The 24723-nt window shown below is 37.8% G+C and overlaps 1 protein-coding gene across 1 annotated transcript in view; it reads right to left on the minus strand.

Annotated features, from left to right (window-relative positions):
• Positions 1 to 3984: 3984 nt before the first annotated feature.
• Positions 3985 to 24723, minus strand: part of KCNH7 (potassium voltage-gated channel subfamily H member 7) — a 230937-nt gene continuing 210198 nt past the window's right edge. The window contains exons 15-18 of the mRNA XM_054830094.1: positions 13764 to 14027; positions 9219 to 9387; positions 5709 to 5901; positions 3985 to 4328 (exon numbers count right to left, since the gene is read on the minus strand). Of these exons, the coding sequence (XP_054686069.1) occupies positions 4062 to 4328; positions 5709 to 5901; positions 9219 to 9387; positions 13764 to 14027 (893 nt within the window). The 3' untranslated portion in view covers positions 3985 to 4061. The remainder of the gene's footprint in view (positions 4329 to 5708; positions 5902 to 9218; positions 9388 to 13763; positions 14028 to 24723) is intronic.

The following is a 24723-nucleotide window of genomic DNA, read 5'->3' on the forward strand; positions in this document are numbered from 1 at the left end:
AGTAAACTAAGAGGAGCATCAAGGTTGCATTTTCATCTGCGTGCAAAAAAGGAGAGGAAAAAAGCCCCCGCGCGACTCTGGATGGTTGCAACCATTGGGAGCAGCTGCCAGTAATGGTGTGGGTTTGAATAAAGTGTCACAAGTTACTCACAATTTAAAAACAAAGTAAAAAAAACCCAACCAAAAATAATAATAAAGAAAAAAACACCAAACAAAAACCCCCAAACCTCCAAACCAGTAACCTCAGCACACAGACCTTGCTTATCAGACCTATTTTAATTCACTTTTTAGTTGCTCCTGTTAGTGACTATAGGCACCAGGTTAGTGTTTCCTGCTTTGTTCGTTACTGCAATGCCCTCAGCACACCGCTGCTAACTCATAGTGAACCTGGAAGCTCAGTTTGTGCAGCAGCGGAGGGCAGTTATCTCTTTGGCTTGAACAGAATTAATCTGGACTTGACCAAGGGTGGCACGAGAGTCATTTGGCAGCAGCTTCCTACAAGCAAAGTTCATTATTCTGCAATGGAAGTGAATGTATATCCTGTGTGGTAACAGGGCTTGGTGACCAGCGTTGCTTCCCTCTCAGAAGAGCTCAGTGCTATCTAGTGCTCTTGTGAGCCTCAAATATGCCAGTCTTGGTGAAAAAGATGACTAAACTCTGAGAATCAGATCTGAAGAGGGTGGTTGGTTGCTGCTACCTGCCTCCTCGCATGTAAAACCCACTGTGTGAGTTCATGTTTCATCTCTGGGCCACAGCTTCCACGTTCTTGGGAACAGATGTTTCTGGTTCATGCATCAACATTTGCTGTCAGTTTAACTATGTAGGCTTTTAATTTTTTTTTAACCTTAAATTAACTAGAAAGTGCAAGCCATGCTTGGTGTGTCCATAGATGAGGTTAATCTGTTTTTCCAAAGAAGACTCTCTTAAAATAGCTTTGTCGTTAGCTGGAAACAGAGATTTGTTGGAAGCAGCAGCTTTCAAGTTTTTGAGTTTTGATCAGTTAGGTCTTTGCTACATAGAAATTCATTGTGCCTAATCTCTTAGTTAACAAAATGCAGCAGAACTTCACATGTAACAGTCAGAAAATGCTAAAATCGTGTACAACATCAGTGTAATTACTAGTGCTTTTTCAAAAATACTGTCTGCTCATTTCCATCATTTCTCTCATTGTCAAAATTTTACTGGATTTTAGTCAATTCCAGGTGGCTGAATATAATTATATTGCTCTACAGGAACTAAGAAGTTATTATTTATACATATTTTTAGCCACGGGTTTTAAATGTAAATAGCCAACATGAGTGTTGCTAAGCTGAAGCAAGTCCAAAGTCCTGAAAGCCTCTATGGATGTGTTACAGCTGTGTATTGTGATGTGTACAAGACCAATGGTTTGTACCTGTCTCTAGAAGAAAAAAGCTTGAAACAGTGGGTCGTCTAGTGCTTCAACAAGAAAAGAAGGTATCCGAGAAGGCAGGGAAGGGGCAGCTAGACACTGCCAGCCAAGTGGTCATCTTTCACATTGTTTCTTCATTCATTGGCAGATGTCTAGGGAGCTTAGAATCTCCGTAACTTTGCAAAGTCTCCCTTAGTTGCCCCCGTTTGAGATTTTCCTTCCTGGTAAATACAGACGAAGAGAAGGAACAAAGTCTCTCTGAGCCAAGAAAAGGAGTAAGGGATGGAGCTTTTCCTTCACTTGGACTAATTGAAATAGTTGTTGTTTTTCCTCTTCCCCACCACTTCTTCCCCAGTCCACCTGTTTTGCTCAGTCTCTTTGCATTAATGTGAAATACCAAGTGAGGAAATTGGACAAAGGGCATTTTGTAAAGCAGTGCTCATGCATTATGCTTTTTCATTAATTTTATTTTTAATTTATACCAGACCATTTTGAATGTAGCATAACCACAATATTTTTCTAAAAAATGTGCTAGCTTGTTCTTTGTAACAGACATTAGTATCAGTTACTAGATTGAGATGGAGCAGAAGTTGTTAACGCTTGCTATTTAAAAAGAAGCAGCAGAAGCTATTTATTTCACTTTGTTATTCAGTACTCCTGTTTCAGTGGAGTACATGCAGGCAGAGATTCTGACTGGCCCAATGATGCTGTCACCTGGGATGTGATCTTGCAAGACACTAAGCAGTGCAGACCTCCTGTCGTCATGGTAGAGGTAAGAGCAGTCAGCACGTTGTGGCATTTGGACCTTTCAACAATCAACAGCAGCATGAAACAGAAGAAAATTTGATCTTGTATGGGAGGGGTTGGTTTCTCTTTTCACTTACAAAGGCATTCAGTTAATTCATTTTTGTTTCTTGATATGCAAAGGTTTCTTGATATGCAGAGCCTCACTCAGTAGCTCAACACGCACATTAATGTTGAATGAGAGAAGATTCAGCCACCTTGGGTTTATCTGCTGGCTGTATATGACTAAAAATGTTATGTATCATTCTGACCCCAACATATAATATATGTATCTATTAATGTCAGGGTCAACCACTATTGCATTACTCTGTAGCACTGGTTGAAAACAGAGGGTTTAATTCGGTTTTAAAATTTAACTGCTCCCCCCCCGCAACTGGTTTACATGCTTTTCTGAAACCAGTTCTCTTCCTAGAGGAATTTCACATTAAAGCTTTAAGATTAGAAAATCATGTGAACATCTTTAAATATTTAAAAACAGTAATAAAAAGGTCAGTTCCTTCTAAAATAAACACAACATTTGAAGCAGAATAATATTTTAATAAAATTAAATCTAAGTATTCACAAAGCATTATGCATATACAGTACATACTGTATTTAAAGCCTACAGACCTTAAATAATTTTATTCTAATGTAGTCAGCTTTGGACACAAGCTAAGCTTACTCATTTTGTAATAAGAAAGTGTACAATTGTTCCTGAAAGTGATTTTACATATATACATATATATATATAGCTCTATATCTATACTCCTACATGTAAGTGTAGGTATATACACACACTTGTGTGTATGTGTGTATATAGATATATACACACATACGTACACACATATGTACATACATAAAATACACACATGCACACATAGAGGAATGTGTGCGTGGTGTATGTGTGTGTCCACATACATATATACCCTATTTAGGATCATTGTAGAGGGGCGAGTCAGTAAAAACAGATAACTGCAAACAACCGCCCTAATAATTATAAACCAAAAATGTGTAAAGTATTTTTTAATTAAACATTGTTAATAATTTGTATTAAACAAAAGGGACACAGTCTTCTGTATTATATAGAAATCAGATTTATTGCATTTGATTATGTGTGACGGATGAAGAGTACCTGTTTGCTCATGGCAGCTAACTTCTATGATGCAATTTTTTTGTTTAAACAAAAAGTACTGGAAACAAATTAATGCCGTTCTGTGGATGCAACCTATGGTGATACTTTCCAGCACGTGGCAGAGTTTTCCAGTCTCTTAAAATACTGCCCTACTTCAACTCATTTGGAAGGAGGCTGGTTTCTCTATCCTAATTGTTTCAAACCCAGAAGACTTGGTTACCTTATCACTGTGATGTATTGTAGAAAGCTCACTACAGGAAAGATAAATCAATTTTCAAAAGTGAGCTAGAAGATTTTGCTTGAATTTTAGCTTGGTCAGGTAGGAGGTTTTTTTTCCTATGTGAATTATTGTTATTGGTCTCCTATTTGCTCTGAAGACATATCCACAATAAAATACTATTTCCATGACAGCAGTAAATGGTAATCTCCATGCAACATAATTTCAGAACATGCATGTTATTTAAAAAAAAATAAAAACATAAGGTGCCTTGAGAATGCTGGCAGTTTTACATTTGGAACATACAGTTAGTGTGTGTGTAATATATATATATATATATATTTACATCAGAACTGCTCAACTTTACCTTACAAGCTTCAGATTTAGGAAAATATACAGTACTTTTGCATATAATGGTATATTCCTTGTAGCCCCTGAGTCAAGTATAGAGGATTTAAATACAAAAAAAAAAAAAAAAAAAAAGAAAAACAGCCATTAAAAGCACTTACATTTTTATGTGAAGTAATAGTATAAAAGTATTATTTCCCAGGAAGACCAGGATCAGAAACATGCCTATGAAGACTCAAGATTCCTACAGTGCTTAGTGAAGATTCTGGCAAGGAAGGGTGCCTAACTGGCTGGAGATAAGTTTTACAATGCTGTGGGGGACACTCTACAGACCGGTCATGTTCTTGATCTAAAAAAGAAGCCAGGTTGTCTTCTGAGGCTGTGTTAAGATGCACTCCACTTGAGAGGGATTCTTTGGATTTAAGTTTCGATTTTTCAAGGTCTAGAAATTCAGGACACTGGAAGGGAGGAGAAAAAACAAGATGGTAATAATTAAATCGGTCGCTTCCAGGCTCTTGTTCTGCTCAAAATTAGCACATTCAGATGGTTGCTGGAAAACCACGTTTGAAAATGAAGCAGTGTACTGAAATATTTTTACATGGCACTGCATTTGATTTAATGTAATTGAATGCAATTCTGTTGATTAATTGTAGATGCCTGGATGTCTCGTCCCCTCCTCAGACTTGTTCATATGACGTCAAGATACACATATGAACAGGCCTTTCTCAAGTACTGAATATTCTTGAGACCTGATCTAAGATTATGGATTTCAACATTCTTGAATTTGCAATTTTGTTTCAGAACATAATTCTGGAATTGCATCATTCTGAACATTATAACCATTTGGATTCCAGTCTCAGCACTCTGTTCTCCTTCACTTTTAAACTTGGAATTTGTGTGAAGTGTGCAGTGCGCCTGCTGGTGTTTGCAGAAGGTGGCCATATTTCTGTTCAGAGAGGTGCGTATATATTTTGGGCAGGTATATGCACGGTGAGTTTACACATCTGAAAACTACTGCTGCACATCTGCTGCTCCGATAATCTTTCTGCATGCAAACTGCTGCCTTCTGGATGTGTTGGACTCACGGTGTCCTTGTGTGTTCCAGCGTACACACGAGGAATCTGACACAGCCAAGCACACCGGAATTACTAATGGTGTGCTACCTGACTGATTTGGGATTTCTCCACGTGCAGCACCCTGTTTGCAAATAATATGCCACATCTCTGCCCAAGCTGTTAAACTCCAGAAATCCCAAACACATTTGGAAAATCATCACATTTTGTCTGAACAGAACTGGGGTGTAAGACATGTATTGGGAAACACAGGTATGTCGCAGCTCTGTATGTTCCTATTTCCAGCACTAGCAGGGGACTGGACATAAGAATGGTTTTAGCCCCTCCCACTTCCATATGTGTACAACCATCCTGCTACATCAGCGGGACTTGGCTGGCCTGTACCTTGCGGGAAACATAGTCGTGGTGCTTCTGAGGACTTCATGAATGGCAGATGCACCCATGCAGGCAGGTCTGATGCTTGGAAAGTGTTTGTGGTTTACGCCCATGTCTAGTATTTGTCATTTCTGCTAACTTTTGTGAAGACCATGATAATTATAAGTAAATGAGTCTGATTATAAGATAATTGTATGAATCTCTACAAACCTCACAGAAAATGTGGCCTCTGAAACTGTGGTATCTAAGTCCACTGTGGAGGTCTAGCTCAAAATAATAATTTCATATTCCTTAAAGTAGTGAACAAGCACCTAGATTAGTATGCATTTCTTCCATCATAAACTAAACAGATTAGCAAACCTCTTTTGATCTTATTGGACGTATACACACCTGAGATGAAGGACTGAAACTTCTGTCTGTTTTAATTGATGCTGCAGGCTGAAGCTTTTGCATCACCTGGATTGCTGGCTGTGGATACTCTGCACCCGCAGTCACCATGCTATAGGCAGGTGGAATGAGCGTGGACTGCCTTTGCAGAAGCTGCAGGATGGTTTGGATATCAGCAGTCATTTGGGATTCAAGCCTAGAGGAGTAACACAAAATCAGTTAACTCATGGTCAGGAATAGGTATATTCTGACATACTGATTACAGGTGCATTCAAGAGGCACCTGCAGCTTATTAATAAAGCAAAATATTGCTTGTTATGACATGACCGTGTCTTAAACAGGAAAGAACAGAAGAGGGAGTACTGAGCCCTTCCAAAGCGTGCTGGTTCTCCCTTTCCCATGCAGATCGTATCTATATGCTTGTCTCTGATCTTTTTGCTACATGAAGGATAAGTTCATTGCTGTTTGTTATGTTTGCAACAAAAAGTAACACAGGGGACCAGGCCTTTGGCTGAAATTAACTGGAATAAATACTCTCTTAATTGTAACTACATTGATTTGTACTGGCTGAGGATGGGACACTATTTCTTATGCATCTGACAATTAATCTGACATTCTCAATGCTAATACAGTGCACTGAAATAGGCAGAAAGCAGAAAACCACATTTGTGCTTTTCCACAGTTAAAAAATGAAAGATGTTTTCAAGATCATTAAAAAAACCCAACAGCCCAAGTCTCCTTACTGTGAAAATTTATTCAGACTTATTTAGGCCTCAGAATTAAAGTCAGCATTTCTGATGTTCAGGTTTAGTAGCTTTTTTCCTCTTTTTTTCCCTTTTCATAAATTTGTATATGACTTCTGAAACACCTGAGGTGCTTATGTTGTTTGCACTTACTGTTCCATAGCACTGAAATGATTTTCAAATGGTCTTGCCAAGATCCGTGACTAACGCAGCAATAGGTAATGCCTGCTGTGCCTCCCCAGCTGCTGGAAGGCTGCAGAACATGCTATGACAGACTGTACCGCAGATATACGGCCTTCTGTATTGCAACTCATCTTCTGACAGAGTAAACAAATCTTTGTCAGCAGCCTTTCATGTTGTGAATGTTACTACCTGGGCTCCCTACAGCAGCAGAATAGATCCTGTCCTGACAGATTTTTGCTTTCACCAGGTGCTTCACTGTTTGATATTATTTTTATCATGTTGCAGTTGTCCATTACCTGTGTCATTTATTTATAAAAGCACCTATGAAATTAATCCAAAAGGTATGTCCAAAGGAAATTTAGGATGCTGTTTCTTCATTTATCAGGAGAAGCTGGTTTTGTGTCATCAGGTCTCATAAAGAAAAGCCCAAACCCGGAGTTACAGTCAGTCATGCCCTCCTCACCCTCTTGTTCAGCTCCCTTGGGTTCTTTGCTACTTGCAACTGTACTGATCTCACACAAGCACGATGCAGATGCCACAGGGGAAAATACTGCAGCAGCAGCAGCAGCAGCAGCAGCAGCATGCCACCATCCAGAGAGCTTCCATCTGCTAAACCTGGGTCTTAACATCTCAGTGAATAAAAGGGATTTAGCATTGGAGGACTTGCATCAATGATTGTCATTGGCTTGGAATTAACTCTGAAATTGCTCCCTTCTTACTTTGTTAGTACTTGATGGGAGTTTCCTAGTACTTGAAATCAAAGAGTACCTCTGGTAGTCTTTATTCATCATCATTGCATACATAACTTCTCCCTCCTTTCTCCAAAATTAAAAACAAGTCCATGTCATGCCACCCAAGGATGAACAAACAGAAGAACCTTAGATGCTTGGCCCACAGCCTCTATGAAATTCCAGTTGCTTAAAGAGGAGAAACAGAGATAGCTCTAGGGACATCTTCCTTTTACAATGGCTTTCCAGCCTTCTATATCCATTTAATAATTTGAGCGTTATGCCAATCCCTGACTTGGTGTGGAAAAGGTCAGAAAGAAGTGACCCTAATTTTTAGTCCAGCAGGTCAGATCTGACATAAGCAGTATAGAATATTGTCTTTTACATTCATAGAAGACCCAGCAAGGGTCCAAATCCAGAAGGCATGAAAAGCTTTAAAAACATGAGAAGAGTTAAAGAATAAAATGATTTAATAAAATCCATGGCAATTTAAATCAGTTTATCAGCAACAATGATATTTTCTCACTCAAAAAATACTGAGAATTTGCATAAGAATTTGATAAAACTATGGGTAAATTTGAGATATAACTTCAGTTTTGAGAGCTTAGGATTTCAGGAAAAGAAAGGTAACTGAAAGACTACGCACTGTTGATGGGGAACATGCAGCTGTTTAGTTATGTGACATTTACAGTTACTTAGATTACTTGATGTTACTGCAATTAGAAATTATGGCAATTTAGGCTTATGTGTTAAAAATGTCTTTTTAATGTACTATATAGTATTCAGAAATGAAAAATACTATGGTTTGATTGGCTTATGGTAGATGAAGGAAGCAACATGCAGTTAACCTGGCTTTAAACTGATTGCTAAAATATACAGCACAGAATGCCAATGAAGAGCTACTAAAGTATAATTAGGGCTGAGTGCGTGTCATGGTATTTGTCATGGAAAAATATTGAAAGTAATGGAATTGCAGAGTGAAAATAATAAAAAAGCCAAAGACCTGAGCATAGGGCAATTTCAAATTAAGTGAAATTACATGGTAAATTATAGTGTAGGATGGATCAAAATTCTGTAACCATATTTTTAAGATACAATAAGCTATGCTGCTTAGCTGCCAGCAGAGAGTAGTGTCTCAGAGAGCAAAAGAGAGAAGGAAGAGGCATTTTCTTAAGCAAAGGTAATAACAGATTCTGACAAAAAACCCATCTCATTTCTGTTGTAACAGATATAAGTATTTTGCCTTTGCATGCTCACGTCTTACTTATTATAGAGACAGTTGCAAAATAAGTCAATGCATCAAAAAGGGTTTATCTTTTTTAAACAAGGCAGCTGGTTTACTTTGGGTGTACAGGAAAGAAAGAGTATTTCAGTCATTAAATATACTGAAAATTGACCTTTTGTGGACATGTAAATATCTAGGAATCACTGCTAAGGGAAGAGCATTCTGGGTGAGGCGAAATTTAAATTTAACAAGTTTAGGTGCTTCACTAGAGTTTCTTCGTGAAAAAGTTGGTCTCCTAAACAGTCAATCGAGGAGAAAGGCTCTTCTGCAAGGCAATTCAGAGCAGATAATCTGGGTACCTAGAGGTAAATTTTGGCAATGAATTTAAAATTTTGTACCCAGCATTCCCAGAAAAGGTTTTTTCAAGAATCTGGAAGACTGAACTTAGGTGATATTTAGGCTCCTCAGTATACATATAGACAACAAAGTGATATTCCCATCAGGCATATGTTTGTACTTTTGAGCTTCTGTAGAGCAAATGCTTTTGGAAACTTTCTGCGCAAATTCATTCCTCCTGTAGCATCCTTAATATCAGTTGTATTATGTACTCTTTCCCACATATCTCTGTTTTTACCTGTTGAGTTGTTCTTGAAGTAAATCTAATCGATTCTCCACTTCCCCATATATAAAGTCACTTTCAGTTTCACAGGTGCCCCACGTAACATGGGGTAGTGCTGACTGAGTTGGGGAGTCCTGGTACTCCTGGATGTTCTCCTGCTCCCAGTCTCTTTTATCAGTGGTATCTGATGAAAAACAAACCGTATAAAAGTATAGTTTCAGATACATGCTATTAGAGAGGGGTTGGCACCCCTCAAGCATCCCACTTACTAGTGTTTCTCAAAACCTTGAATGTCAAATTAGTACACTGGCACACTGCCTGAACAACTCTGTTTCTAACTACCATTTAAGAAAAGATAAAAGTGGTATCATCCAAAAATTATAAAATTCTAACCTAACAATAGCAACATGCTAACATTTTGAAGCTGTAGACAAACAAGCAGTTTTGTCTAGTCAGCACCATCAGAGTTCTGCCTCTGAATGGCTCCTATTTCTTTAGTTTTCTATGATTTTACCAAGGAAGCCCCAATTTTTCCAAGTGTTATTTTCTTTTTTTTTTCAATTTGTTGGTCATTAAAACGAGAAATATTTGTTCAAACCTAGGTACATTAAATGATGTATTTGAATGTCTTTGATTGTGTGTTTCAGAGACCTGGCTAAAACCTCTTCTCTTGCCCTTGAATGTGCTACTGAAATGTATTTACTGTTTAGCTTTTTGATGTAAAAGAAGGACTTGCTCCATTGCATTTACAGCACTGAGCATGCATTAAAGTGCATTGGAATGCCCCCTATAGAGAAAGTTGCCAGAGCTCAGCTCGCTGCCTTTCCTATAGGCTTCACCCTATACCTGCTGTGCCTAAAATGATATCCCTCTTGTCCCTCCCAATTCTTGGATCTCTGTGATCAAGCACTGCACCTTACCACCCAAACAGAACTCAGGACGCTCCTTCCTTTTGGTTGGATTTCTGGTTTGAGCTATTTCTCCTTCCTCTTTCAATTTGCTTAATTTACACCTCAGTGTAAATCAATTAGTTTACATTCCTGGCTCTAGGCTGTTGCCCCTGTTCACCAAGCTGTTGAAAAGTTACAAATCATTTATCATGGGATGTATTAGTTGCACATACCCTTATCTGATATAGAATGAAGATCTTGCTGTGAGCTTTGCAGAGACTACAGGAGACATATTTAGGATGAACAGTGCTTTTTCTACGTCTACTCCCCCCTGCCTCAAGCCTTTGTTACTTTGAGTGAATCTGTTGTCACGCAGTCAAAAGTTGCTCAGTACCACTCAGATTCTCCTCTGCTGTGATAAAAAAGGCTGTTAAAACCTTAACACCCGTTCAGTACAACTCCCATTAGGGTTGTATTTGTAATTATTTAACTACATGAAGTTACAGAATGTATTAGAAGTTCTTACTGTGCTCAGCCTGCTGCTTCAACATATAGCCGGACAAAATCCTTGACTGCTTATAAGGCGTCAGCCTCTGTTGTATGAGCAGTTGGATTTGAATCCCACGTCCCCCAGTAGTCCCTGAATGGTTTCCTCAGAGCTTCTCCTAACACTTCTCTTGGCACTGCATGCTGATAACTCAGCATAGGTTAAAGTCATTTCACACTTGTGAAATTTTTCTAAGCAACGACAGCAGCCAAAGATATGTTTCAAAGAAAAGAGAAAAAACCACAGTGTGGGTGACATGTGAGAGGTTTGTCCAAATGCTATTAGCTAAACCTTTTCAAACACATCTTTGAGCAGTGTTGCTCTAAGTAAAGAAAAAAAAAAAATTCCTGCTGAGATTTAGTATTTCAGGCAGATTTAGCCAGGAAGGGGAGCTCTCACTACGTGACTCCAAGCGGAGGAGGAGACTTGCTTCTCTTTTTTATCAGAGAAAGGTGCTTCCTGCATTGTCTGATCTTTGCTAGCAGGTGCTAGAAGGTTTCCTGGAGCTGTAGAATTTCATGTGACATGACCTATAACTGATTTTATGCACTGAGCAGAAGGAAGGGGAAAGAGATTTCATCTTGGCTACACAGAAACCTGTTCAGTTTCTCAGCCACTTAAGCCAAGAGAAGGAAAGAGGAAAACAGTGCCAGAGAAGCATGTAATTTGGTTTTAGCAGGCACACATGGCACGATTTGCGGTGTCCAAGGAAGTTGGAAACCTCTCAGCAAAGTGAAGGGAGCAGGCTATGACAAATTCAGAGGTAAAATTTTAAACTGTGGGTGTGGGTGCAATGGATGTGTAAATCCCGTGGATTCACTTTTAAGCAGTGCATTTCAGAGGTAGAAACTAAAAATATAGGCCATACATTTCACTGCTTTTTAATGTCCTGTAAAAACCAAGTTGTTGGTTGTTTTACACAGTATATCATTCAATAAAATCACATATTTTTCTATGCCATGGATTATACCAGGGAAATCACAGCTGGTTTTTGTCCCAGAATATGTATTTGTAGACAATTACAATAAACATTTAATTTGTGACAAAGCAAATGATTTGGCACTCAAATTATAAATTAAGTTCATACATCATAAGCAAGTTAATACACTATAAGGTAGGGTATTGTACTATTCTAAGCATCTTTTCAAGTGCTTCCACGTACTTGAGTACCTCCAGAAAAGCCCAACAGTTACAATTTTATAACCAGCTATGTTCTTCCAGGGCTTGAAGAATCCCAGGCTGAGAACTAAGTCAATAAATGTATGACTTGGTTCACTTGAACAATTCAAGAATCAATCTTATAGCCCAAATAATGACCAAATGAAAATAGAAAATAGGATTTTTCTGCAATATATAGAATGTCAGCTATGGGAAAATTATCAGGTCTTTTCAAGAGAGCTGTATGTCTTAATGTTGTATGTCAGGCTTATGAGAGAGAAGTTTATGCAGTTTCTGCCAATGTTATCCAATACATTATTAATAGTCTTTCCATTCATCAATGGTAATGACCAAAGCTTAAAACAAAACTAAAGATAATTAAATATGTATCAGTCACAGCGGTAATGAATTGTGGTAGCTTTATACAAATGCATTTGTATTTGAGAATTATATGTGGGTTATAAACATACATACATACAAGCAGAGTTTATTTCAAAATTTCATTACGTTTATAATTACTTTTCTGGTAAAGCTATAACCAATCTCTAATTAACAGCAGGAATAAGAATTTAGTTGAAAGCATATATCAATCAAAGCTGATCCTATTTTATTGACCTTGAAGTTTTTATGAAAGTTGCAAGAAAGGTAATGAGCTTTCATGCACATTACCAGAAGTGCTAGATTACAAAGTGTAAAAAAGAATGCGGTCTTAATCAAAATATGTAACCTTTAGACATGCTAAATTTAGCGCAAATAAAATCTGTGATAGGTTGCCTTGGAAAACGTTGCTATAGCTGCAAGGACACATTTCTGGCTATTGGTAGGGGAAAGGTAAGCTTTCAAATTGCAGTATGTATGCAACAAGTTTATGTGGTGCTGATTTATATAGCCCTAACCGGAGGAGACCAAACTTCACATGTTCATACCTTTGAAATGTAAAAAAGACATAGTTTGGCCTGATTAATCATTAGGATTGTTTGAAATTATAGCCTAAAACCCTAAAGTTTCTTGAATGATGATTAAATGGTTAAATTGCCTCAATGGAAACAAACTGCTGGGGAAACCAGCATTGAACGGTAAATATGTAATTCTCCCCTTCAGACTGAAACAATTACAAATGAACTTTCAGCAATATTTAAATTGTATATTAATCCACGGCTTTTCATTAATTTCCCTTCACATCACTGAGAAAATTAATATTTCAGTATATTAGATGTAATTTTAATTACGTGGTTTAACTCTATGTAAAATTAACTGAGATTGCTTAATAGCTTCTGATCATTTGTCATACACAGAAGGCTAAATCTCTGTTCTTGTGTTTTACTTATGGAAGTCAGGATTTGGTCAGTGTGACGTAATGTCACTCCTTTTAACCAACATGTGCAGCAAAATGGGATAGCATTCTTTCAAGCTATTATGAATTTTTTGTTCAATTCATTTTAGTTGTGCCTTGTCAATACAGAGAATGGAACTAATTACCTGAAAACTTTTTTTTTTTTGGTGCATGTGCAACCATCACTAGGTTTATCTAGCTCTCATTATCTACGATTTTTTACTGTCACCCAACCCTGCGTATCAAACACCCTTTGAGGGATTCTTCACTGCTTTGAGTGCAGTTTTGATCCATGGGCACTCAGCGAAGTCCAGTACCAGTTGACAATTGTAAAGAGTTTGTTTAAATGACTTTCCTAAGGCAGTTCAGTTACAAGGTGATTTATTAACAAGGCCTGGAATAGCCTTTTGGAGGTTCTGTAATCCACTCACACAGGCAGTGTATTAAACTACATTAATCCTTTTGAAAAATAATAAATTTTATCAAAATTTTTTTTCTTGTTAACTTTTCAGGAAACACAAAAGTAAATATTATGTAAAGAATCAATAGAATCATTCAGAAAGTGTTTTTTGATAATTAGACTAAAAAAAGAAGTCTACTCCAACTTTACAAAATAGCATCAGCTAGATTACCTTTGCAAGAATTGCTTATTTTGTCAATAAGAATTTCTTCTGTTGCATCAACCATTTCTTCAAAGTCCACCTCTGTGGTTTTCTCTGTTACAGATGGGTAGTCAGCTATCCCAGAGAACAGGGGCTTTTGCTCGTCTTCAATGGAGGACACAAAAGATGATGACCCGCTTTTTTTCTCCTCAAAGTGTTTCTTAATAGATTGATAGTATCTGGTGGTGTCCCCTGAGGGTTCAGGATCTCTCTGATCATTCTCTTTGAAATAATCTGTTAAACAGAAATAATTGTTTACAATAATATGCAGTTCATGAAATTGTGTTCTAGTTTATTCTGGTCTGAAGATGAAGATGATTATTATGTCAGTTACAAAGTTCACTGTCTATTAGAATAAATTACTTTAAAGCCTTTTTTGATTCATGTATCAGAGGAAATTTATATTTCTTTTGAAGTCCTAGAAGACATTTGTATGTATGTAGTAAGGATTTGTAGTGCCTAAACTGTAACTCATTATGCAAAAAGTTGCTTATATCAAAACAGCAAATGTTTTATCCAACACAGACCTCCTGTTTAGTCATTGTTTTCCCAGGTGAGGATGAGATTTGAGAAAGCCTTATATTCCAAAGTTTTAAAAAATTAACTTCTTATTTCATTCCCTCTTCCAATTTCTCACATTCCTGGGCATTTCTCATAGTCTTGACAAGCTAACAGTCGTGGATATCAGACTCGGTATCAGAACTAACCATTTAAGTTATGCCCACATAAGAACATCTTTGCTGATCATTCTTTTCCCAGAAAAGGCAAATGTATTAATCAACTCTCAACCTCAAAATGTCTGGGCCCACCTAACTAGAGAGTGTATTTCTCCATGCTCATTACTGCCAAACCCGTATTTAGGATTGATATGGTAGAAAGAAACCCTTTTGGTTCAAAAGGAAGGGGGTTCTTTGTCTGTCTTCGTGGGATCATCTCAAAACAACTTTCCAAAGTAGCACAAATTCCTTAGCCTTTAGAATTATTGCAATTCTCTGAACTTCTAATCTTTTGAATAAGTGCACAACATGCTGTGACATATATGGTAGCAGAATACCAATCAAGTTGAGAATGAATCTTTCATTAATCACATTCAAGATCTGTCGTGAGGAAGAGCAGATTCAGTCCTCTTAAGAAGTGGCAAATAAAACTAGATTTAAAGCAGATGCCTTTAAAAACACATTGTAAAAATTAAATAGGATTTAAACCCAAGAATGATCATTTATGAATACAGAGAACTCCTGATCTCCTTTCAGCATAAACTTGAAGCTATTTTCCAATTCAATATTTGGTCTTACTTATTTTTAACTGAAATGTCAAGATAATTCCAGTTCTGCTATTTATTTAAAACACATTTTAGCAGGGTAGTCTCAACAACATATAAATACTGTAACTAGTTTGCATTAACTTCCTGGGGAGGCAGCATGATTTCCCATCTGCTTTGTGCTAATTACTAATCAACATAGCTCTGGAATGTCTGTAGTCTTTACAGCCTACAGCAGTGGCTAATACAACATTCAGTATGTTCCCTAGGTTTCTCCTCTGTGTTCTGGTCATTATAAGGAAGTGAAACTGTGGCCTCATCTAATCCTCTTTATCTGCACATAAAGAGAATGCAATATCTGTACAGAGCACTCTGCAGGAGTCCAGACAGCTGTGAGCAGTGAGGGCAGGTAATGGCAAACAAAATAAAACCCATACTAAAGCAGGCCTCCTGTAACTGTACCCTCTAGAGTCTCCAAGGGCAATTAACACAGCCCTGGACAAAAGTGACTTTATTTGGCTTCCGTTGAGCAGGATTACTAGCTATAAGTGATACTGCAAAGGTGTCAACAGAAATGCAGAGAGACTGGCAATGTAAAGCTCTTGGGGGATGCTCAGACTGGAGAGTCAAGTACCACGTTCTCTGCAATCCCATCTCCAAAATTGTACAAAACTGAAAGCTTCATAAGAAAATTCTAATGTAGGTGTCACCCATGGCTTTTCTTTTGGGTCAATGGCTCAATGTCCAAGTGGAGAACCGTGATGAGTGGTGTTCCTCAGGGATCGGTACTGGGACCGGCACTGTTCAACATCTTTGTCGGCGACATGGACAATGGGATCAAGTGCACCCTCAGCAAGTTTGCCGATGACACCAAGCTGTGTGGTGTGGTCGACATGCTGGAGGGAAGGGATGTCATCCAGAGGGACCTTGACAGGCTGGAGAGGTGGACCTGTGCGAACCGCTTGAAGTTCAACAAGGCCAAGTGCAAGGTCCTGCCCGTGGGTCGGCGCAATCCCAAGCACGACCATAGGCTGGGCAAGGAATGGATTGAAAGCAGCCCCGAAGAGAAGGACTTGAGTGTATTGATTGATGAGAAGCTCAACATGGGCTGGCAGTGTGCGCTTGCAGCCCAGAAAGCCAACCGTGTCCTGGGCTGCATCAAGAGAGGCGTGACCAGCAGGTCGAGGGAGGTGATCCTGCCCCTCTACTCCACTCTTGTGAGACCCCACCTGGAGTACTGCGTCCAGCTCTGGGGGCCCCAGTACAGGAGAGACATTGAGCTGTTGGAGAGAGTCCAGAGGAGGCCACGAAACTGATTGGAAGGATGGAGCACCTCTCCTGTGAGGACAGGCTGAGAGAGTTGGGGTTGTTCAGCCTGGAGAAAAGAAGGCTCCAGGGAGATCTAATTGCGGCTTACCAGTACCTGAAGGGGTCTACAGGAAAGCTGGCGAGGGACGGTTTATCAGGGAGTGTAGTGACAGGACAAGGGGTAATGGGTTCAAGCTGAAGGAAGGTCAATTTAGATTAGATATTAGAAATAAATTCTTTACAGTTAGAGTGGTGAGGCACTGGAACAGGTTGCCCAAAGAGGTTGTGGATGCCCCCTCCCTGGAAGTGTTTAAGACCAGGTTGGATGGGGCTTTGGGCAATGTGGTCTAGTGGAGGGTGTCCCTGCCCGCAGCAGGGGGGTTGGAACTAGGTGATCTTTGAGGTCCCCTCCAACCCAAACCATTCTATGATTATATGATTCTATATATGATGAAATGCATACAGTCATGCTACAGTAAATTGTCTTAATTACTTACTGCTTGACTGACTTCAACCTGTGAAAAAGACCTTGTAATGAAAGCTTGAAATTGCCATTTTTTAGGGTAATTTTTTATGTTCGTGGGATTTCGTGCACTAACGGTAGCTGTAATGAGCACCCTGTGGAATACAAATCAATCAGCGGACTAATTTTAAGAGGAGGTCATTGAGACTCTAATGAAAAAAATTGTATAGCAGCTGAAGTATAGCAGGCTGTCTTATCTGTATATTCATAAAATACTAAAATATCTAGAAACAAGAAGCCAGATTCTGCTAACAATTACACTGCTGTAAAACCAGGGTAATTTGATCGGTATCCCTGCATTTAGTCTCCACCTATATCAGAACAACAGATCATATTCTTTTCCAAATGCTATTCAGGTATAACGAAGTCACTGGCATTAGAAGGAAAGCAATCTGTTGAATGTAGGGTCCTGCCTATTGAAATCAGGGAAGATTTGATCATCAGCTGATCTATTTCAAAATATGCATCTTTGGCTTTATTGTCGTTGCTTTATCTGCTGGCCATCCGGCTACATTCAGAGAGTCAAAAGTTGTTTTCCTTTTAAAAGTCTCTTATTTAATGCTAAAGATTCTTCTGTCTGGAGAATAATCATGTGATGTTTTGCACCTAGAGTAGGAATTAAAATGGAAACTGCATTTTTTATTTGACTCTTCAAGACCTGATAATGGTGCAAGCTCTGTACCTCAGCTCAAGAGTTTAGCAGTCCCTCTGTAGCTCAGTGGAAATACGTTACAAATAATATCTAGGTAGAGCATTATTCAGAGTCTGAATTTCTCCAGTTTCTCCTTCTTTTTGTAATGAACTCCAGTTATTGGTTTGGAATGAATTTTCCAGAAGAGAAGAGTTTTCTCTCTGTGTGTGTATGCATAAGTTCACTTTCTATCACACAGACTCGAGGTTTCAAAAGGTTTCTCTTCTCCTTTCTCTTCTGTTTCCAGAATAAATGTAATCATTAAAAAAACTCCTTATCCTAGTGCTTTCTCCTTCCTTTTCCAGTAAGACAAGTTTCACTCTCTGATTCTGATTGCTAGAAAATATGTTTTGCTGAAAATGATTATTTTGAAACTTCCTGCTTTACCAAACATGTACAAACATAATTTACACTCTTTATGGGACTTGTTTTAGCCTGTTATGTATTGTGGGTGCCTGCCAAGTTTACAGGTAATGTCCTCTGACACTTGCTGTCCGGAAATTCCAGAATCTTCATAGTAATTATCAGAAGGTTTGTGTCCTGCTTTTCATGCTTGCACTGGCAAAGGAAGGGAAGAAACAGGGTTGTCACGAGGCAATGAAATAGAGCTATGACATAGACTCACAGAAATACTGGCATAAAATCCAGCTTGGTGTGATAGCTACCAGAGATCAAACAAGTTTCTTTTGTGTGCCGTGGTCAGCCTGTAGTATTGAAGTTTTGCATTATTGGGACAGAGGCAGTCTGCATGATCTAGACATATTTTCTCTTAACGTATTAGTCTGCTGCAAATAATATTGGCGAAAGTGTCAGTAATATATTACCTGTGGAGCAGCATTGTTTAATATTACTGTAATTTCATTAACTGGAATTTGTCATACTTAATCAGGCTAGCTATGTAGCCTAGTGTTTCAGAAGGTGGCAAATTTTTACTCCCTTTTTCAGCCATCCAATAAAAAGTCCCATAATATGCCTAGACAAATTCAATTTTGTGTAGGAAATGAGGTGAATGACTTCCTCACCCCCACAGAAAGCAATTTATATCCAAACCATAAAACAGATAATCCTTATCATTAACTTGATCTGCATAACTATAAATCTGTTCAGCAGACATGACATCTTCCCTTTCCTTTGAAAAAACATACCATATTATTTTACGCTACACCAAGTCAGTCCCTTGGTAAGGAGAAATGCATATTGTGACTTTGAAAGAGGGATGATTGATTGCTCAAAAGGTCTGCACGTCTCAGATTCCCAGCAAATATTTTGGTTCAAGTGTTATTAGCTGTTTCTTATGTCGTATTCACAAATATTCCTGTGGTGGTCAATCTGCGTTTCCTACATATGAACAAAATATTTGCTAATCATCATGACTATTTGTTATCTGTTCTTTAATTTTAAAATGTCAGTTACCTTGTCAGAAAGCAGAAAAATGCCTTATGTGCCCACCCATGCACCATGGGCAGCAAATATTTAGAGTGAAAAGTCAGTTACCAAGCATTTCAGATAGTATGTTAAATACAATACCACAGAGTTGAAAAAGTGCAATATCTCAAAGATGTACAAAAATCAAAAGTTGTTGATGCATAATTTGAACACGAATGTTCAAACCATGCCTACATTTTCTACCATATGAATGGGGAGCAGTGTAAAATTAGTCAGGGAAAATGGTAATCCTAATTCCTGTAATCACAGCTATTCACTTAGTGGTGTAAGAACAATATAATCAATACATAATATTTATGTAATATCAAAGATTACCGGTACTGTGGAGCAGGACCAATATATCATGAGGGGTGATTCCAGAGAAGTCTGCTTAAGTTGTATGCAGGCTAAACTATTCTATAGAATGCCAATCAGGGACTTTAGGATTATTAAACTGCTAATTAAAATGCTCCTAATTTTCTTTTCCTTAGTCTTTGCTTCATACTTAGTTGAATGTGACTGGTATGGAGTACATTGCTAAATAAAACTGAGTACCTTCCGATAGAGTAGGTAACAGAAGAATATCAAAAGGGAGGAAACGGATTGCTTGTGAACATGAAAATGAAAAGCAACCTAGCGTCCGGTCATTCAGTAGGTAACTGTTGCTATAGTGAATATATACCATTTTGCCATGTTTTTCATACATCTAAGAATAAAAAAAAGTTAAAGTAATTTTTATTCCTTTAAGACATGTAATTATAGCAGTGAAATCCAGAGACAAGATGTTTGACACTTTTATTCCTATTGCCATCCTTTCTTTGACTTGGGTCTTTCAGACTGGGTTTCAATCCAATCTGTAATTAATATGTTCACTTGAATATTATGTTCATATAGGATCTTCCAATAATAGACTTCAGAATGGATTTTTAATTCACAAGTTCTATTAACTCTTTATTGCTTAATTTTAGTGAATTTAAAATCTTCAGAGAGAAAACTTTATTGATTTGCAAACAGTCTTAGAGGAAACAGTATGAAGAACTTTAGTGGATTTTTTTCCAGTGGGAGAAGGACGTGATCCCCACAATCTTTACAAATACATGACAAGCAATAAAATTCTGGACAAGATAAATAATGCATGACAAGATAAAATTCTGGACTTCATTTTGTATGCAAGATTTGATATGAAAGGTATTCCACCTTTGCTACCAGAAAATTTGTCTGAAAACTGATTTTGGCCTTGTCTTAGAGATATTTCACCCTTCTCAGATATCAGGAAGTAGTATAACGTATCCTGAGTTAACTTAAACAAACCTAAGATGTTTATAAATTTTGAATTTTAGTGCTTGAGCTCTTGTCTCTCAGAATCAAATTGGCCTACTCTCAGCCTCAGGGACCTGACGCTGCATATTGTGACATCTGGATCTTTGTCAAAACCAGCTTCAACTCATGCCCTGACAGGAAACATGTGCCAGGAAAGGTCACCTGAAAGTCCATTCCAGAAGATGAACAACTTGAACAAAGCACTCTACCATTTTCAACTGAAGAGAAATTTGTCCGTTGTCAGGACAGTCTTCTATTGCCGTCATGATCATCTCAGGTCATGACTGGTGATCAGGGAAACTGGGAAGTGCTGCCTTCATAAATATTTTTGAGTGCCTGCTGAAAGCATAGCTTGCTCCAACATCTGCACATTACCAATACATCCCTGAGGACAAAATAGTACAGAAAAAAGCAAAAACTTTTAAGGGAAGTTTAATCATAAAGTCCTTATAACTAATAATTTGAAGTGAAAGGAAAGCAGAAATTAGTATCTCTGGAGGTTTTTCTTGCTCTTTGATAAAACATCATTGATGATTATAGCACTGTTCAAGTAAACAGAATGTCTAAGTATTAGTACTAGAAAAATTACCTACTTTTTGGATGAGTTTTAATGCATGAAAACTGTGTGGTAAAAGTCACAAATTTATTGTGCATGAGAAAAGAAAAGTAGTTTGAAAGCTGTGCAAAATGTCTATTGGATAGCCTGGAAAGTTCAGATCTAAATATTTTCCAAAATATCTCAGCTGAAATAATATAAATTGTATGGTCAAGAGAAGTATTTGGTCCGAAAGCTCTGAAAACACTGTTAAAATCTGCAGTGTGCTTCATACAGCAAGCATCTCTGAATAGGAGAACTATCTATATAGCACATATAATATAGTAATGATGCTTAGCACAGTGAGAGAATTAACATAAAAGCTGCCTTTCACATACGCTTTATTTGCTTTTGTTAATCTAAATAATCATATAGTATTCTGATGGTTAGTTGCACTAGAATTCACTTTTAAAAGTGGAAAGTTACATTGGCAGCTTTTTAGTTATAATTAGATGAAGTGGTAAAGCACACAGTGCCTACTCAGTGATAAAGATATTTCTTCACATTTGAAGACCACAGGATTACAAATTTTAGAAAAAGAGCAATGTAAGGAACCCTGAAGTAATCACATATTCATTAATAATTTAATTTAGCAACAGTGCCAGATTTTCATGATAAGATGAGGACTAGCTACATTATTATAGTTTTTCCTTCTGTGGACATCATACACAGTTATGCCCTTCTACAGCATACTATCCAGCAGAACTTAGGTGAAATAAAGAACAAGTGAAAATTAATTCTATCCATCAGAGATTTTTTGGCTTAAAAATAATCTTTTGAAACAAATACAGTTATATCAAAGCTTGACCATTTTCAAAACATGGCAGAGACAAGAGTTCTTAAAGGTGCACACACATTTCTTGAGACATTTTTTAAGCTGGTAGAAATAATTTATCTAAAGTTCCACCAGACACATGCATTTGTGTATCTACAAGTCCTTGTTCAAGCACCTTGGTACAGTAGATGTCTGCGGACTCATCAGACCTCAAAATATGAACCACCGCCAAAGACTTGCAATTGCTCCTGAAACCTGGGGTGAGGAAATCCTTACATTCTTTAAGACCCGTACTTACAAAATGTACTGTCAGATTTGTGTGTAGTATTTGACTAACACCAAGGAAAAATGATGTCTATCTAGAAACTGATGCAGGAAGATCCCTGTTCCTAGGTTACTGGTGGTATTTTAGGAAAATTAAAACACTTTCTCCTTTCAGTAGTAAAAAGGTTCAAAGTTCTTATTTTTCTGTGACTGTTTTAAATGATAGAAGATTCCTTTAATTCCAATTTTGTTCATAATTTGGGAACCCCTAAGTCTTCACTGGGGAACCTAAAGATACAAACTAGTGAGATTCCATCATTATAGCAAGTCCTGCAAAGTTTGCTGAAAGGTTCCAGTAGGTTGGATAGCGATAGCGGAGGGAATGAACTGTACTGGAGAGAGCTGCTTGAATTACTGTTCTGTCTCAGTGCTGCTTGTGAGAGTTTGGTCAGTTAATGTGTCTTTTGCTGTGTTTCTTCTCTGAGCTATGAAGGTTTGGATGATTCTGGAAATAGGGAACAGTAGAAGATACTGAAACCTCCCCCCCACCATCCGGGACTAAAGACTAGGTAACTTTTCCATAAGGATCCCTGTTCCTTTTAATTTGAATAGACTAAGAAAGGAGCTAGTTTTGAATAAGTGAATTTAAGACATATTTAAAACCCCAAGAATTTCAAAGTTGAAGTGCGTGCAATTCTTCATTTATTCTTTTGTGCCATTTTTAGTACTTTGAGATAAGGTAGGGATGGAGTGACAGCCTTATCTCTGAATTTTCTTTGCTATGTCTGATTTTGTATCAACTTTAATGCTAATCAGATAATAATGGAAGGACACTTCTTGATTAACATTTCAGGAAATAATGCTAAATATATCAGAAATAAAGTATTATGAACATGCACCTCAGAAGGGATTCAGGGAAAAGCCCAAAGCAGTTCTCCTATCAAGTTCAGAATTCTCTTCTCTTTTACAAGGAATTCAGCTTTCACTGTAGTACTATTATTACTTTTTTTTTTTTTTTCCCCCCCAAAGGATGGCTATAGGTATGTGTGATTGCATACAACATTTTGATCAGATTTGGTCTCTGGAAACAGCCTCTCTGGGAGGAACTCCTGCAAACAAGACTCTTCTGTGGAAGCTCCCCAAGGTCGTTCCTAGGCACTGTGGTAACAGCAGTAACAATAACAATAAAGGAGCAGATGGAAAACTGCAGTGATGGGCTCTCTGGTGACCATATACTTTTTGTTAGAGGTTTCATACTGAAGGTAAGATTACGGGGACATGAGGTCTTGTTTCAAGCCATATGCTGCCTGCCAAGATATTAGTTGTTTCCTGGTCATTTAACCACCTGACACTCTGGCTGAATATTAGAAACACTTTTCTAATTAAGCCCAAGCAAGCTTCATACTAACAGTTCAACATGGTTAAGTAAGAGCTTCAATTTTTGTCCAGATTCTTACCCCGCTTTCTCGCTGGGGACACAGCACATTGCTTGGCTGAGTCATCTGTTCATAAAGTAGGCATTTAAATAAATAAGCTAGGGGAAGGGAACAAGAATGGGAGAGAGCAGGGGCAGGGGCGTGTTTTGCCATTCTCTTGGTACTGTTTCACCTCATACTTTTAGGCAGGAGAATTAGTTCCTGAAAGATTTTCTTGTCTGCTATATTGCCAGCCATGGCCTCTGGATACCTTGTGTAATAAAACTATGTTAATATGGTTCGGCTTCTTAGCCTGGATAGTACCTACAAGCACTGCACATTTAAGTTAGCTATGCTAATCAAGATTCAATTAGAAGTTTAGCAGATCTCTGGCTTCTGTGCTCACTTTGAGAATACATCAGTAGATATTTTTGGAAAAGTCTGGTCAAGAACTCTTCAAATTAAAATTAAGTACTCTATAAGTTTACAATATGCTAAAAATGAAACACTGCAAAATGCATTTTATATCCCACTTGATTGTTACAGTCTCCGTCAAGATGGGCAAGTGCAAGTAATAATTGTGTGACAAGATTTTGGAAGAACTTTCTTCTGTGGCCTTTTAAAATTGCATCCATGGAAATAATAATTCCTTGTTATGAGTTCTCTGGACCAGCTGACAAAAGTTAAAGATTAAGTATCACTAGCTACCTGAATCTCTGGTTACTAATGTAACAATATAACTCCATTGGAGTTCTTATCATCCTCTCAGCTAGAGTCAGTGGGATGATGTTCTTGGTTTTGGATCACAGCTAAAAATCAGGAATAAGGATTTATTTCAGTGAGGTCATTATTACATTCCCAGTTAGTATGTTCACACTGGTTTATTTAGCCAGTATTTTAATTACTTGGATATGATGGAAAGATTTTATATGCCCTGTCAAAAGAAGAAAGGCTGGCTATGATTTGGCTATGTAACAAGTGCAGTTTTAGCCCCAAATCAGTTTTCTCCTTGGAAAGGATTTCATACCTGATTTCTTCTAGGGCTTTAAGAAAATTATGTGTGAATGCCCAGAACAGGCCCAGAATTTTGATAGCCTTCAGCTAAGGGTTATATGAGTTAAAGTTAAATGCAAAGAATATCTTTTAATGAGAATAGTTGGACACGGGAACAGTCCCAAGAAGGTTAAGATTTTAGAGTCAACATTAACAGAAAGTTAAACAAGATGCTAACAAAAGTAATAACCCTTGAATCCCAGAAACATCTTTTCAAAGCATCAAGTTTTCAAGCTCTCAGTGAGCTTACTTACATTCTGCCTGTAACTTTTGCATTTTTCACCCGCGTGTTTGGATTTC

The sequence above is a fragment of the Grus americana genome, chromosome 6, assembly GCF_028858705.1.
Source record: "Grus americana isolate bGruAme1 chromosome 6, bGruAme1.mat, whole genome shotgun sequence".
Classification (NCBI taxonomy): domain Eukaryota; kingdom Metazoa; phylum Chordata; class Aves; order Gruiformes; family Gruidae; genus Grus; species Grus americana.